The sequence below is a fragment of the Erinaceus europaeus genome, chromosome 1 (genome assembly GCF_950295315.1).
Source record: "Erinaceus europaeus chromosome 1, mEriEur2.1, whole genome shotgun sequence".
Classification (NCBI taxonomy): Eukaryota; Metazoa; Chordata; class Mammalia; order Eulipotyphla; family Erinaceidae; genus Erinaceus; species Erinaceus europaeus.
Genome location: NC_080162.1, coordinates 19668589 through 19684443, shown reverse-complemented (window position 1 = coordinate 19684443; position 15855 = coordinate 19668589). Strand labels below are relative to the sequence as shown.

Here is a 15855-nt window from a genome sequence, read left to right as displayed (position 1 = left end):
TCTTCTGCACCCCATAAAGAATTTTGGTCCATAATCCCAGAGGGATAAAGAATAGGGAACCTTCCAATAGAGGGGATGGGATACAGAACTCTGGTGGAGGGAATTATGTGGAGTTGTACCCCTACTATCCTACAATCTTGTTAATCACTATTAAATCACTAACACAGGTAGTAAATTAGGGTTTCCAGCTTGGAAATCCATTGTATTTATTCCCACTCTCTTAAGTAGGCCCTGCCCTCCCAATAAAAAAAAAATCACTAACACAATTAAAAAAGAACTAAAAGAAAATCATTGTTGTGAGGTAGGAATACAGAAAGGATTTTGAAGAAAGATTTCTGCTCTTAAAGAGCAGGATGTAATAGGCCAGTAAAATTAACAGCTCTTCAACCAGTCTTCCAAATATTGCCATTTGGTTCAGATAAGCTTTTAGATTGAACACCATTTTAGATTGACTGTTTTGACTGTTTCTAGTTCTCAAATCCCATTTTGTCCACAGCTCCTTTGCTTGGAATGCTTTTGCCTCCCTTGCTTTGGGGTGTCCATGTATTGTTCCTTTAAAACTCAGATTAAGGTCATTAACTCTGTGAAGCCTTTCTTCCTCTCTTCCTTTCCAAGCAACAAATATTCTTTTGGGCCAAGTACTGCACATTCTGAGACTTTATCATTCTTACTGCCTATGTTCTTGCTATGCATTCCTTGCTATAGATTTTCTTCTACTAGACTGTGAACTTCCTGATGGCAATGAACATTCTGATTTTTCTTGGTATTTCAGTCTAATTGCTTAGTTAAAGGGTTATGACTTGCCCAGATCATTTGTAAGTATAATTTAGAACCTCCAAATACTGTGACATTGTGGGTATTATTGTTCAGTCATAAAAAATTTCAAACCACTAGGTTATTTGTTTTGACTCTGTAACTTTAAGACGATTACATTTCATAGGTGATAACTCATTTAAAAACACTGAGAGTACTAACATTACCTTGTGGGGCAAGACTTAGGCAAAAAGGAGAATGCCCTTTAATTTTTCCTAGTTGCTTTTTTTTTTTTTTTTTTTTTAGGTTAACACTGTAACTGCTTTCTTTAAATTCCACTGATCCATTAGTAGTTTTCTCTAGAATCTGAGGATGTCAACGCTGTACGGTAGAAAATTGGAATTACCTATTCATCTCTTCCTTATTAAGGTCCCCTTCTGAGTCAGAAGAAGAAACTCCTGAAAAAATTAAAATAAGATATAAAAATTTTAATTGATGATTTCTTAAGCTTGTTTCTAGGTATTTGAAAACCTGTAGAAGTAAATGGATTCAGTGAGTGTATATGTTAACATTTAGCTTTACACACCCCAACACCCAAATAGACTCTAAGTAGTTGAAGAATTTGCTCAAAGTTCTCGTTAGTGATAGTGCTACAATTACAAAGCAGACAGGCCAAACTCCACAAGTTCTCTTGGAGTATGTAAAACACCTGCTGATGCCATTGGACTAAAGAACATTCTTAGCAGACAAGCTGTGGTGTTTGTAAATCCTCTTGTTTATAGCCTACACAGATTAAATAAAAGAAAGGACTGCAGTGAATCCCAAACATTGTAGATGTAGGTGGATAATCTTCCGGCCAGTCCTAATATTAACAAGTTATACTTTATCTTGGAGGGGGAGGTGTTTGAAATTCTGCCATAAAGAAAAAAAAAAAAAAAACAGCAGTCCAATCTCAGCAGTCTAGTAGAGCTTTGGTCCTGGATTCACTCAATAAACTCATGGGCCCTTTGGAATATACTTAAAATAGACCTATTGGCTATTTCCAAAACAGAGGACCCCCCCCCCCCAAATGTTCATCTGCAAAGCCTTTAGGTTCATGATTAATCAATAATTTGTATGGCTTTATATGTTAACTCTTTTTCAGCCACCAGGTTCCAGATGCTAACATGATGCCAACCAGACTTCCCTAGATAGATGATCCCACCAATGTGTCCTGGAGCTCTGATTTCCCAGAGCCCTGCCCCACTAGGGAAAGAGAGAGACAGGCTGGGAGTATGGATCGACCTGTCAATGCCCATGTTCAGTAGGGAAGCAATTATAGAAGCCAGACCTTCCACCTTCTGCACCCCATAATAACCCTCTATCCATATTCCCAGAGGGATAAAGAATAGGAAAGCTTTCAAGGGAGAGGATGGGATACGGAGCTCTGGTGGTGGGAATTGTACCCCTCTTATCCTATGGTCTTGTCAGTGTTTCCATTTTATAAATAAATAAAATTTTTAAAAAGATAGTGAATTACAGAGAGATACAATAGAGATAAATATTGGAGGCACTGGAATTTAAAATTTTAAGAAAAAGTATATAGCACAGTATGTTATATTCATGTATTTACTCTCTTACTGTTTATAGAACACCTGCTGTGTATATAGGGCTTTGCCAGGTCACAGAGATACAAGGAAGAATGAGCTGGTCTTGACTTTACAATCTAGTTTATAGAATTGTAAGTACTAAAACTAAGGTATAGATAAGGTATTATAGATGATCTAAGTCCTAAAGAGTGGTTCTCCACTCAAATTTCAGAGGATAAGATAATAGGAACAAAACTTAATAGAGATGTAAGGAAAGGGGCCGGGCAGTAGCCCAGCGAGTGAAAAGCACAAGGGGCAAAGCACAGGGACTGGCCATAAGGATCCCAGTTGGAGCCCCCGACTCCCCACCTGCGGGTGGTGGTCGGGGTGGTGGGGTGGTGGTGTCGTTTCACAAGTGGTGAACCAGGTCTACAGGTGTCTGTCTTTCTCTCCCCTGTTCTGCCTTCCCCTCCTCTCTAGATTTCTCTCTGTCCTATCCAACAACAGCAGTAATAACAATAACAACAACGGCAACAAAATGGAAAAAATGGCCTCCAGGAGCAGTGGAGTTGTAGTGCAGGCACCGAGGCCCAGCAATAATCCTGGAGACAAAAAATAAAATAAAATTAAATTAAAATTAAAAAAAGAGACAGATGTAAGGAACATTGATTTCTTCCTAGTTAGGTAAGTTTGGTGACTAATATAAAAAATTTTTTTGAGACTACCAAATGGTCTTTCTGTTTCCATGCTTGACTTTCTGCAGTGCATTCTTAATTGGAAGCTAAAGTAACTCAGTTAAAATCTAAGTCAGATTATGTTATGATTCTGCTCGGAATCCTGCAGATCTTCTCTTAGTATAAAAGCCCAAGTACTTGTAATGACTCACAAGGGCTGACATGGTTTCTGTTTCCCTCACCTCTACGTAATTTGAATTTCTAACTTGTCTATTACTTAGTTCCTTGTCAAATCCACGCTGGTCACGTTGACTCAACTCTGTACCTTAGGATAGGCATGCTCTAACTTTAGAAGCACTGCACTTGCTGATTTTCTGCCTAGCCTGCTTTTCCCTTGAGTATCTTCCCTCACTTCCTCCAGGTCTTCATTCAAATATTGCTTGGTTAAGGCTTTTTCCCCCTAGGTGGAGGAGATATCACAATGGTTATTCAAAAGACTTTCATGCCTGAGGCTCTGAAGTCCCAGGTTCAATCTCCCACACCATCATAAATTAGAGTTTAACAGTGCTTTTGGTAAAATCAATCAATCAATCTTTTTTTCCCTAGCCAACATATCTAAAATTTTAAACATACACACACACCACATGCACACACAAATGTGTACATATATAACCATTTCTTTTTCTTGCTTTGTTTCTCTCATAGTGCTTGTATGTCCCTCTATATATTTTCTAAAGGGCTTTTTTTATTATTATTATTTGATAGGACAGAGAAAAAGTGAGAGGGGGAAGGAGAGAGACACCTGCAGCACTGCCCCACTACTGCAAGTAAGGAATGAGGACTTGAACCCAGGTTCTTGCGCATGGTAATGTGTGCACTCCACTGGGTGCACCACCACCTGGAAGGCACCTATGTATCCCTGTAATAATATACATTGGGTTGTCAAAAAAGTCATGACATCATTTTCTGCTTTTCTATGCAAGAACATTTGATGGCTTTTCAAACATCCCAATATTTAGGGTTTTTTTTTCATCTATTTCTTTTCTTTTTTAAAATTATCTTTATTTGGGAGTAGGGTGGTAGCACACTAGGTTAAGTACACGTGGGGCTAAGCCCAAGAACTGGCGTAGGGATCTGGGTTCGAGCCCCTGGCTCCCTACCTGCAGGGGAGTCGCTTCACAGGCAGTGAAGCAGGTCTGCAGGTGTCTATCTTTCTTTCCCCTTCTCTGTCTTCTCCTCCTCTCTCCATTTCTCTCTGTCCTATCCAATAACGACAACATCAATAACAACAACAATAACTACAACAATAATAAAAAACAAGGGCAACAAAAGGGAAAATAAATTACTATAAAAAATTTAAAAATGTATCTTTATTTATTTACTGGATAGAAAGAGCTAGAAATAGAAAGGGAAGGGGGTGACAGAGAGAGAGAGACAGAGAGGCAACTGCAGTACTGCTTCATCACTTGTGAAGCTTTCCCCCTGCAGGTGGGGACCCAGGGCTCAAACCTGGACCCTGTGCACTGTAACGTGTACACTCAACCAGGTGGCCCCTCACCTATTTTTTCTTTACCTTTACAGTGAGTCCAGGTTTATTATTTTTTGATTTTCTAATCCCCCACCTAGGTCCTCCTTCACCACCATCCACCATCATGTACCAGGATCTGAAAATCCATCCTCCCCCCCCAGAGTCCTTTACGTACAACACACCAACCCCAGTCCAAGTCTGCTTTGTGATTCCCTTTCTGTTCGTACTTTTCAACTTTTGTCTGAATGAGATCATCCCATATTCATCCTTCTCTTTCTGACTTATCTCACTTCACATGATTCCTGCAAGCTCCATCCAAAATGAGGTGAAGACGGTAAATTCACCATATCTAATAGCTGAGTAGAATTCCATTGTGTATATAGACCACAACTTGCTCAGCCACTCATCTGCTGTTGGACACCTGGGTTGCTTCCAGGTTTTGGCCATTATAAATTGCGCTGCTATGAACATAGGTGTACACAGATGTTTTTGGATGGCTGTGTTGGGTTCCTAAGGGCATATGATATGCAGGTTTTGTTTGTTTGGTTGGCTAACTGCTACACCTTCACTGCTTAGAAGAATATGTGGTAGAGTAGACCCAAAATAAAAATTGCCTGTTTTAAACTTGTCATAATAGTGCTCTAACAGTTCGCTTTACCTTCTATATAAATTTCAGCAGAAGTTGAATCCGTCCCATAGATGTTAGAAGCAAAGCAGGAATAGCGACCTGTGTCCTCTTCAAAGGCTTCAGCAATGGTCAGGGAGTGCAGATTTCCTGCCTGAATGATATGAATATCCGGGGAATTTTCAAGCTCCTTGCCTTCACAATACCACCTGAAAAGAAGGAAATATTGGGCGTAACTGAAGTGTGAGAGCTAATGAGATAATGAATTCAGGTATTCTCAGGAAGAAAACTGAAGAGTTAAAACATTAAACAAACCAGGGGGTTGGGTGGTAGCGCAGCGGGTTAAGCGCACGTGGCACAAAGTGCAAGGACCGGCATAAGGATCCCATTTCGAGCCCCTGGGTCCCCACCTGCAGGGGAGTCGCTTCACAGGCGGTGAAGCAGGTCTGCAGGTGTCTGTCTTTCTCTCCCCCTCTCTGTATTCCCCTCCTCCTTCCATTTCTCTCTGTCCTATCCAACAACGATGACATCAATAACAACAGCAACAATAAAAACAACAAGGGCTGGGGAGCAGGCGGTGGCACACCTGGTTAAGTGCTCACATTACCATGCACAAGGACCTGGGTTCAAGCCCCTGCTCCCCCACCTATAGGGGGGAAAGCTTCACAAGTGGTGAAGCAGGGCTGCAGGTGTCTGTCTGTTTCTCTCTCTCTCTATCTCTCCCCTCTTAACTTCTGTCTCTATCCAATAATAAATTCAAATGTTTAAAAAATTTAAAAAACAAGGGCAACAAAAGGGAAAATAAATATAATTTAAAAATTTTAAAAAAGAATAACTTAAATAGAACCCTTCCTCAATTTAAAGCTGGGTTATGCCTTGATAAAAGGTTGAAAGTAGTATACTGAAAAAGACAGTGACTACATTTAGCCTACTGAACACCGTAGTTCATACTTGCTTAACTTACACATGATCAGAACACCTACACTAACCTACAATTGGAAAAAAAACAACTAACACAAGCCCAATTTATTATTTTTTATTTATTTTTGCCTCCGGGGTTCTCATTGGGGCTTGGTGCTTGCATTATGAATCCACTGCTCCTGGCAGCCATCTTTTTTCCATTATTGTTGTTGTTGCTGTTGTTGTTGTTGGATAGGACAAAGAGAGAAGTTGAGAGAGGAGGGGAAGATAGAGAGGGAGAGACAAAGATGGCAGACCTGCTTCACCACTTGTGAAGCATCCTCCTGCAGGTGGGGAGCCAGGGGCTAGAATGCTGTGGTCCTTGCACTTTGTACCATGTGCACTTAACCCAGTGCACTACAGCTTGGCCCCTACAAGCCCAATTTATAATAAAATAGCGAATAGATCACATAATTTATTAAGTACAACGTTGAAAGTAGAAAAATAGTGACAATCCAGGTTTTCACCATTAATGAATACAGAGGGATGTACACTGGGTATAAAGAATGATTGAAGATTTGAAGTAAAATTAATTGTAGGATGATGGGGATGTTAGAGTGAAACCTTCATCAATTTGTCTCATTTCCGGTGGAATCTGAGAAGAGCTGATGGGAGTCTGTATCCTTTTGTTGAATGGGAGCTGGCACTTTCTGCCATTGCTTGGCATTGTGAGAGAGTATATTATACAGCAGAGTGCTAGTCCAAGAAAAAAAAATCACAGTTCAAAAACTGAAGTATACCTTCTACTAAAGGCATATAGCTTTTTTTTTTTTTTTTTTTTTTTAACATCGTAGAGTAGAAAAAATTCTCAATCCCGGGCTGGATGGTAGCGCAGCGGGTTAAGCGAACATAGTGTGAAGTGCAAGGACCCGAGTAAGGATCTCAGTTCCAGCCCCTGGTTCCCCTCCTGCAGGGGAGTCCTTCACAAGCGGTGAAGCAGGTCTGCAGGTGTCTAACTTTCTCTCCCCTTCTGCCTTCCCCTCCTCTCTCCATTTCTCTCTGTCCTATCCAACAATGACAGCAATAACAACAATAATAACAACAACGATAACAAGGGCAACAAAAGAAAAAAAAGAAAAATTATCAATCCAACAATTGCTATGTAAACATGTCTGTTTTTGTAGGCTATGCTATATACTCGAAGTTAGAAATTTTATTGTGACATAATTTATTGTCAATAGTTTAAATGAATTAATGTATAAAATAAAGCTTAGAGTGCAGAGTTGTATAATAAGAGAAAAAGACACTATAACTACATAGAAATACTGTTGTACATGAAGCAAATTGAAATAGGCTAAATAATAGACTAGTAGAAATGTAAAATGGCCTAATTTCATATGAAAGGAATACTGTAATATCTGTTAAAATTATACATGCATTTAACCTTTGACCAAACAACCCCACTTGTGGGAAACTATCAAACAGATACACTTTCATACCAACAAAATGGTAAGTACCAAATAGCAGCTACTGAAAATACTCCAAATCTCCTTTATAGGGGAATGGTGAAATAAAGTCCAGTACAGTTACCAAGTGAAACAATACGCAACTCTAAGGAGACTGGGAAAGACTATTGGCACAAAAGGAACCTCAAGACAACACAGATACAGTCCTAACAGTAGCCTGAAAAATAAGGCAGATAGAGCATCAACTTTTGTGTGAGAAATAAGGTGTTATGGGTTGGTATCTTGAGAATTTGTCTTGTTTAATTAGCTAATAAATTATTTGAAGGCAGGGACAGAACTTTTTTTTAAAAAAAACAACAACTTGGTTTAATAATGGTTGGCAGGACAGTAGGATAAGAGGGGTGCAATTCCACACACTTGCCACCACGAGAGTGGTTTTTATTCTTTTGAAGCATCGACAATACCCAGTGCAGCTTCTGTGTGTGTTCAGCCCTTCTTTCCTTATCTCATACTTTCAATGAGCAGTTCTCTTTGGGCTGACACCCAAATCTTCTTTTCTCACCCTGATTTCTGGACTCCTTTTCACAGTCCTTCCATAAAATTCCAACCACCTTGATCTTCTTACTGTTCCATGAACACGTTTTGTATTTCTCCACATTAAGATGTTCATACTTTGGTAGTCTTTGTTCCCCCATATATTTAAAGAAAAATTTTTATTATCTTTATTTATTGGATAGAGACAGCCAGAAAGCAAGAGAGAAAGGGATGGTAGAGAGGGAAAGTCGGAGAAACACCTGCAATATTGCTTCATCACTTGTGAAGCTTTCCCCATGGCAGGTGGGGACGAGGGACTCAAACCTGGATCCTTGCACACTGTAACATGTGCGCTCAACCAGGTGCGCTACCACCTGGCCCCTGGCCCCCAGATCTTTACAAAGGCAGAATCTTTTCATCAGTTGGACTTTGTCTCAAATATGCCCTCCTCACTTCTTCCTCTATAGCCCACTTATCCTCAATCACATTATCTATTTTTGTTATGTTCACAGTATTTAGCATTATCTGAAATGATCTTACATACCAGTTTATATTACTGTCTACCTTCCCCTACTAGCTTGCAAAGTTCATGAGAGAATTTTTCCCACTTGATTCACTATTATAATCCCAGCACCTACAACAATGCATTGGTATAGGGTTGGTACTCAGAAAATACATATTGGGTTTATTGAAAAGCAGATTGATGGAAAGAATTGATTATATAAGTATATTGCCAGCAATTATCACTGGAGCTCAGTACCTGTATGACAAATCCACTACTCTGGAGGTCACTGTTTGCATTTTTTAAATTATCATTTTGTTAGGACAGAAAGAAATTGAGAGGGAAGGGTAAGATAGATAGATAGATAGATAGAGAGAGAGAGGCAGAGAAACACCTGCAGCACAGCTTCACCGCTCATGAAGGGACACCTGTAGGTTTGAACCTGAGTTCCTTGAGTATGACAGTATATGCACTCAAGCAGGTGCACCACTGATAGACCCTGATAATATTGTATAGATGTTGCGTTATTTGCTTCATCAAGTTCTGTGCCAATACGTTCAGATTAAGAAAAGTGATAAGGACCTCCCAAAGCATATATTTCTTTTAAAAATATTTAAGTTTAATGAGAGAGATATGCAAGGATACATATATGGAGAGAGAGACACACAGAGAGAGACAGAGAGATAGAGACAGAGAGAGATACCAGAGCATTGCTCAGCTCTGGCTTATGGTAGTGCTGGTTTGAACCTGAGAGCCTCTGCCATGAGTCTTTCAGATAACCTTTATGCAATGACCCCAGCTCATGAAAGCAACTATTTCAACAAGGCCCCCAAGAAGCTTATATGAACGAACCTTTGGGGTCTGTACAGTTCTAAAAACAAATCATGAGCATTTTGTCAAATATGAATATTGAGCATATGTGTTTATCTTGAACCTCTTCTGGATATACTCTTAAAACATAAAGTAAAGGTGATTTGATTGTTTTTCTTAAAAATAGGAAAGTACAAGGACCTAAAGACTGGGAAGGGAGATAATAGTAGCTCTGAGGTGGTTTAGAACATGGAAAACAGGGAGTCGGGCGGTAGCACAGCAGGTTAAGTGCACTTGCGCAAAGCTCAAGGACCGGCATAAGGATCCCGGTTCGAGCCCTCGGCTCCCCACCTGCGGGGGAGTCACTTCACAGGCGGTGAAGCAGGTCTGCAGGTGTCTGTCTTTCTCTCCCCCTCTCTGTCTTCCCCTCCTCTCTCCATTTCTCTCTGTCCTATCTAACAACGACGACATCAACAACTACAACAATAATGAAAAACAACAAGGGCAACAAAAAGGGAAAATAAAAAAAATTAAAAAAAAAAAAAAAGAATAGGGACCAAAAAAAAAAAAAAGTGGGAAACAGTGGTCCAGGAGGTGGCACAGTGGACAAAGCACTGGACTCAAGTGTGAGGTGCTGAGTTCAGTCCTGGGGAGCACATGTAGCAGAGTGATGTCTGGTTCTTTCTCTCTCTCTTCTCCTATTTTTCTCATTAGTAAATAAATACAATCTTAAAGAAAAAAAGAAAGTGGCAAACAGATTGAGGGGATTCAAGTTCCCAGCCCTCACCTGCAGGGTGAAGGAAGTTTCACAGATAGTAGAGCAGTGCTGCAGACGCGTCTCTCTCGCACTCTCTCCTTTTCTTTTTTAACCAGTTGTGGCACAGTTCAGCTCTGGCTTATGGTGGTGCAGGGGACTGAAGCTTGAAATTTGGATCTTCAGGCATGAGAGTCTGTTTGCATAACCACTATGCTATCTACTCTCCTCTATTTTCCCCTCCACTCTCAATTTCTCTCTGTCCATACTATCAAATAAAGAATAATTAATCAATTAAAAATGAAAATGATATATTTTAGTGTGTTTGGTATTGTTTTTTTAAAATGAGTAAGATAGAAGGGAGATGGCTCTCAGCCAGTAGAATGCGCGCCTTACTGCGAGACAGACCCTGGGCTTAAGCCCTCACAGCCCACGAAAGCACCATGGAATGAACCAGGGGAACTCCATAGATGATGGTGGCTGCTGAGGTGTCTTTCCTTCCGGTCTCTCCTTCTTGTTCTCTTCCTGCCTCTCTCTGAATTAAAGAATGATAAAGAAGCTGTTAGGCAGGAGAGACAGCAGAATGGTTAGGAAAAAAGAATTTTTCACACCTGAAGCTCCAAAATCCCATGTTCAGTCCCCCACAGCACCATAAACCAGAGCTGAGCAGTGTTCTGGTATGTTTCTCTCAGTGAATCTTTCTTTGTCACTCATTAAAATAAAGAAATAAAAAATTTTTAAATCAAACCTGGGGCCCTGATAAACAGTGCTGCATATATGCAAGGTTCATTCCCAAGAACTACACAAAAAAGGAGAAATAAATATCTAAACCATTTCCCAGTTTTATTTTCTAATACATTTGTAGATTAACTCACATAAACAAAATCTTTTGTGGGCTTCAATAATTTGTAGAAATTTTATTTATTTTATGAAATAGAGGAGAAAGAGAGAGTATATAACTCCTGTGACTGAACTCTGGGCCTTATGCTTGCAAGCTCAGCACTTCAAGCATTGTACCACCTCTCAGGTTGCGCAATAGTTTTTTTCACTGTAAAAGAGGCCTGGGAACAAAACCTTTGAGAAATCCTGGCATAGTGTTGAGAGACCTTGAGGTATTGCATCAAAGCAAAGGACTTGGGGAAGTGAAGGAATGGAAGGTGGTGGAAAGGGCATTGGGATTAAGGTATCTGATGGTAGAAAAAGGACTGAAATTGGGGGTGAGAGTGTTTTGAAGACACCTACTGTGGGGAGATGAGAAATTGTAGCCAAGTGTCAACTAACCCTCCAATAAAATGATTTGGGGAGGGAGCAGGAAGGCAGCACAGCGGGTTAAGTGCACATGATGGGAAGCTCAAAGTTTGATCCTGGTTTGAGCCCCTGGCTCCCCATCTGCAGGGGAGTCACTTCACAAGCGGTGAAGCAGGTCCGCAGGTGTCTATCTTTTTCTCCCCTTCTCTGTCTTCCCCTCCTCTCTCCATTTCTCTCTGTCCTATCCAAAGACAGCAATAATAACAACAACAACAATGATTAACAACTAGTGCAACAAAAGGGAAAAAATAGCCTCCAGGATTAGTGGATTTGTAGTGCAGGCTCTGAGCCTCAGCAATAAAGATGGAGGCAACAGTAAAATTAATTAATTAGTTAGTTAAATTAAAAAATAAAATGGCTTGGGAAAAAATCTAGCAGTAAAGTAGGAAATTACAAAAAAAAAAAGAAGAAAGAAAAAGAAAGTGGTTTGTTCTTTAGTATTATTTGACTTTTTAGGCACCCATATTATTTCATTGTTGTTGTTGTCGTCACCAGAGCTTCATTACTCTAAGCCACTTTTTTATTTTTAGATAGGAAAACAGAGACAGAAGCAGAGAGACATAAGGAGAAAGAGAAAGATACCACGGCACCAAAGCTTCTTCCAGTGGAGTTCAGGCCAGGCTCACACCTTGTTCATAAATGTGTCAAAGCAGGCACACTATCAGGCAACCTTTCTTGCTGCCCCTCACATTAATTTGATAAAATAAATACAAATAGCTATTTCCAAACAAATATTTTTCCATATATAAATATTATAGGTGTATCTCATTTATTCAACATTTATATAATGTTTCTCCTCCTTACCAAAAAAAAAAAAAAAAAAAAAAGAATGGAAACATCTATGAGCAACTAAACAGGGAGAAAGAGATAAGTGGAATGACTCAAATGCCCAAGCTCTCTGTCAGAAACATTTTTATCCTCTCTTACACGGCCAGGATGGTGTCAACCAGGCCCAAAGAACAGTCAGTAACTGCTACTCTGACTTTAATGCCATGACCCACTCAAAAATAATTTCCCTGCCTTCTGAAAAAAGTATAAAAATTTATCCAGTTACCCCGGAGACACCTGAGGGTAAGATAGAAAACATATTCTCTTGAAACAGCTGTCCATGTGAGGGAGTGCTTTCATAGAAATACTGTCCAGATGCATGTTTTTAGAATGCCAAATCCTTACGACAGAAGGGCAGTGGGTGCCTGACACGTTTCACGGCTCAGTAGAAACGATTTGGTGAGGAGCTGGGTGGTGACGCGCCCAGTTGAGCACACACATGACTATGCATAAGGATCCAGGTTTGAGCCCCACTCCTCTTCTGCAGGAAGACGTTTCCACTCCACAAGCAGTGAAGCAGGCCTGCAGATGTCTGCTTTTACCTCTCCCTCTCTAACTTTCCCTCCTCTCTCAATTTCTCTTTTTAATAATTTTCTACTATCTTTATTCATTTACTGAATGGAGACAACCAGGAGTCCAAAGGGAAGATGGTGATAGAGAGGGAGAGAAACATCTGCAGCCTGGCTTCACCACTCACAAAGCTTTGCCCCTGCAGGTGGGAAGGAGGGCCTCTAACCCGGGTCCTTGCACATAGTAACATGTGTGTTCAACAAGGTGCACCACCACCCAGCTCCTCTCAATTTCTCTCCTATCAAATAAAATAGAAAGAAAAAAAAAAAAAAGAAAGAAGGGAAGGAAGGAGAGGAGGAAGGAAGGAAGGAAGAAAGAGAAAGAAGGCTGTTGGGAGGGTAGATTCATAGTGCAGACATGGAGACCTAGTGATAACCTTCGTGGCAAGTAAATAAATGAGTCAGTGAGATGAAGTAATAGAGCAAGGTAAAAGACAGAATGAAACTTTAATCAAGTGTGATATACTTTACAAGCTCCAAGGGTTCAAAACGGGAGTGGTGTGTAGGGGTTGAAAGTGGGTTGGAGGCCAAATGTCTCATGGCAGACATTGTTACGGAGGCTGAGGTGTGTTGACAACTATCTTGGGGGAGATGGGACGCTGCCTCTGTAACAGCAAAAGTCTCAGAAACCAATATTTTCTCAATCAAGTGATTTTAAAATAAAAGTATAGTAGTTTAGATATAGAAAAAAGAGTCAGTGATCTGGGAAAGTAGGGCAGGCCTCAAATGATAAAGATCTAACTTTAAGGTTTTAAGAATAGCTTGTCAAGGGGGGCTGGGCACATATAGTACTAGTGCAAGGAACTGGGTTCGAGTCCCCCATCATCACTCCCCACCTGCAGGGGGACGCTTTACAAGTGCTGAAATGGGCCTGCAGGTGTCTGTCTTTCTCTCTCCCTCTCTGTCTCCCCTTCCTCTCTCAACTTCTCTCTGTCCTAGCCAATAAGATGGAAAACATGGCTGCCAGGATTTGTAGTGCCAACACTGAGCACCAGTGATAACCCTGGAGGCAAAAAAAGAAAAAGAAAAAAGAATAGCTTGTCAGTTCTGCTAATCCACTTGGCTACTAATTCTGGAAATGTAGACACTAATGAGACAATTTTTCCAGACATAATATTTTGGATGCATATCATCATTCTGCTATTAGGTTAATACTTAAACAAAAATATGGTTTTCATAAGTATTATGATTCAGTGTTTTAACCCACGAGTGACTCTAAATGTAATTTAAATGCGTTACTCTGACTCATCAGTGGTAATGCTCATTAAAAGAATGATTAGTCAGAACCTCTCTTTAACCCTGACCCAGCCCTTCCAATGTTCCTACTCACCTTCTATTATTCACTCTCCTAATGTCCTGATTGTTTGCTTCCCAGAACCTGCATCGTTTATAATTATATACTCATTTGTAGGTTCATTTCGAAAATAAAGGCCAGCCACGGGACAGAGATTGTCAAGTTTGTTTTGTTTGCCACTTGTTTATATGGCCTTTAACACAGTGTGTGGCTTGTCATAGCTATTCAGAAAATGTAATATGAATGTTAGAAGACTGGATTCAAATCAGGATTATTGTACCCTCAGGTCTGTTTCTTTTTCATTTTTCAAGAGGTTTTTTTTGGGGGGTCAGGGTGGTGGTGGTCAGAAAAGACCTTTCCTTGAGTTACCTTCAACCAGTTCTGTCTAATAACATCTGAGCTCTTAAATGAAGAGCTAAGTAGAGCCTGAAACAGCCGAAAGGCAGTGCAATTACTGACATTCTCATACTTGTCAATTTCATATATTGGTGACATTCTCACCATTTGTCATATATGGAATGCAACTGGTGTGTATTGGATACTAAACAATTAGTAGATGTCTTCCACTGGGACTCAGTTATATTAGATTTGATGATGCAATTAAATATTTTGGATGTCCTGTTTGACAGTTACAGAGTTTTAAAGAAAGCTGAAGTTTGCCAGTATGCCAGGTAACTATAGCTTACTCATGGATGGTGGCTGTATAAGTTGTGGGGGGAGGATATGCCTATATTTTACTACGTTTTTCATGTTGCTGGGGACTAGAGCCAGCATCTCACACATGTAAGCAGCCCTCAGCCACCACCACAGCACAAATTTTAAACAAGTTTTGAGAGAGTGAGAAAGAGAAGAAAGATACATAGAAACACCTCTCCTTGGGAGGGCTACTGTAATTTCCAATGCGGGGGATGGGGACTCGGAACTTTCATGGTGGGAATGGTGTGGAGTTACACCCCCTGTTGTCCCATAATTTTGAAAATCAATATTAAATCACTAATAAAATAAATTAAAAATAGAAACAATTCTAAATATCTCAATAGATTTAGAAAAATTTTTGAGTAGTTTGACAAGACGTTTCTAAAATTTATGTTGTAGAATAAAAACAGAGACTGGGAATCGCACAGTAGCGCAGGTAGCGCAGCGGGTTAAGTGCACGTGGCGCAAAGCGCAAGAACCTGAGTAATGATCTGGGTTCGAGCCCCCCTCTCCCCACCTGCAGGGAAGTCAGTGAAGCAGGTCTGCAGGTGTCTGTTTTTTCTCTCCCCCTCTCTGTCTTCCCCTCCTCTCTCATCTCTCTCTATCCTATCCAACAACAACGACATCAATAATAACTACAACAATAAAACAACAAGGGCAATAAAAGGGAATAAATAAATTTTTTTAAAAAATTTTAAAAAGAATAAAAGTAGAGACAAAAATCTTTAAAATGAAAATATGGAAGATCAAGGATTATAAGAAATTTAGTAAGATAATTTAGCCACAGAAAAAAAATAACAAAAAGCACAGAACTAAGTCTGTATAGTTATAGAACTTTATAATATAGTTGGCATGATAGGTCAGTGGGGAAAAATCTACTTGTCAATAAACTGGAATAATTGACTATGCAATAATAAATTTAAAATGGGTTCTCTCCTTTGTACTATGCACAAAATCAAACTTAAATTTATCAAAAACTTAAATTGGGGCTGGGTGGTGGCACACCTGGTAAAGCACACATGTTACAATATGCAAGGACTCAGTGC

General features: G+C 40.0%; 1 protein-coding gene across 2 annotated transcripts in view; it reads right to left on the bottom strand.

The window, feature by feature from the left end:
- The window catches only part of MYPN (myopalladin), a 94348-nt gene that overhangs the window by 65715 nt on the left and 12778 nt on the right, over positions 1-15855 (bottom strand). For both annotated transcript variants that reach the window (XM_007524165.2, XM_060194692.1), the window contains 2 exons: positions 5182-5357; positions 1160-1211 (listed from right to left, as the gene is read on the bottom strand). In XM_007524165.2, the coding sequence (XP_007524227.1) occupies positions 1160-1211; positions 5182-5357 (228 nt within the window). The remainder of the gene's footprint in view (positions 1-1159; positions 1212-5181; positions 5358-15855) is intronic.